The sequence below is a fragment of the Macadamia integrifolia genome, chromosome 5 (assembly GCF_013358625.1).
Source record: "Macadamia integrifolia cultivar HAES 741 chromosome 5, SCU_Mint_v3, whole genome shotgun sequence".
NCBI lineage: Eukaryota > Viridiplantae > Streptophyta > Magnoliopsida > Proteales > Proteaceae > Macadamia > Macadamia integrifolia.
Genome location: NC_056561.1, coordinates 43,471,205 through 43,471,776, shown reverse-complemented (window position 1 = coordinate 43,471,776; position 572 = coordinate 43,471,205). Strand labels below are relative to the sequence as shown.

General features: G+C 39.0%; 1 protein-coding gene across 1 annotated transcript in view; it reads right to left on the bottom strand.

The window, feature by feature from the left end:
- Nucleotides 1-572, bottom strand: part of LOC122080389 (pyruvate dehydrogenase E1 component subunit beta-1, mitochondrial) — a 9,864-nt gene that overhangs the window by 1,996 nt on the left and 7,296 nt on the right. The window contains exon 5 of the mRNA XM_042647346.1: nt 62-100. Within this exon, the coding sequence (XP_042503280.1) occupies nt 62-100 (39 nt within the window). The remainder of the gene's footprint in view (nt 1-61; nt 101-572) is intronic.

The window sequence follows — 572 nt, the reverse complement described above, 5'->3', positions numbered from 1 at the left end:
AAAAAAAAAAAAAGTAGACAGTGAAAATATTTTAAATTCTCTCTTTTGGATGGGAATTTACCTCAGCACTAATTCCTTCCTTTGCAAGTATTTCTGCTGCCTGTTACAAGCAAAACCAGTTGTATTGTCAATCAATACAAGAGAAAGGTAACCAAGCACAACAATTCATTGGTTGAAGTACATAAGAACCTTCCCTCAAAACAATTAGGCAGCACTTTAGAAGACCAAAATTTAAACATAATTCAAGATATGGTAAGCTCAGAGAATGATCACCTGCATGAATGATTCAGTTGCTCTATTGCTAAGGTGGATTGTAATGCATGTAGCTTCTACAAAAATAAAGAACAACAAAAACTCCAGCAGACCAGCTCTAGGTGGCAGAACAAATTGTTTCTCAGACTACTTTGGGGGCCAATCCTAATTTGTACGTGGTTTGTAACCATGTAAAAGGAAAAAGGGAAAAGGCTGGGCATGCTGCTGTCACTCTCTCCCTCCAATTTGGAAATGAACCCCATGGCCCATGCATCCCAGCACTCCCCACTCCCACAAACCCCTGATGTAATACTGAAATT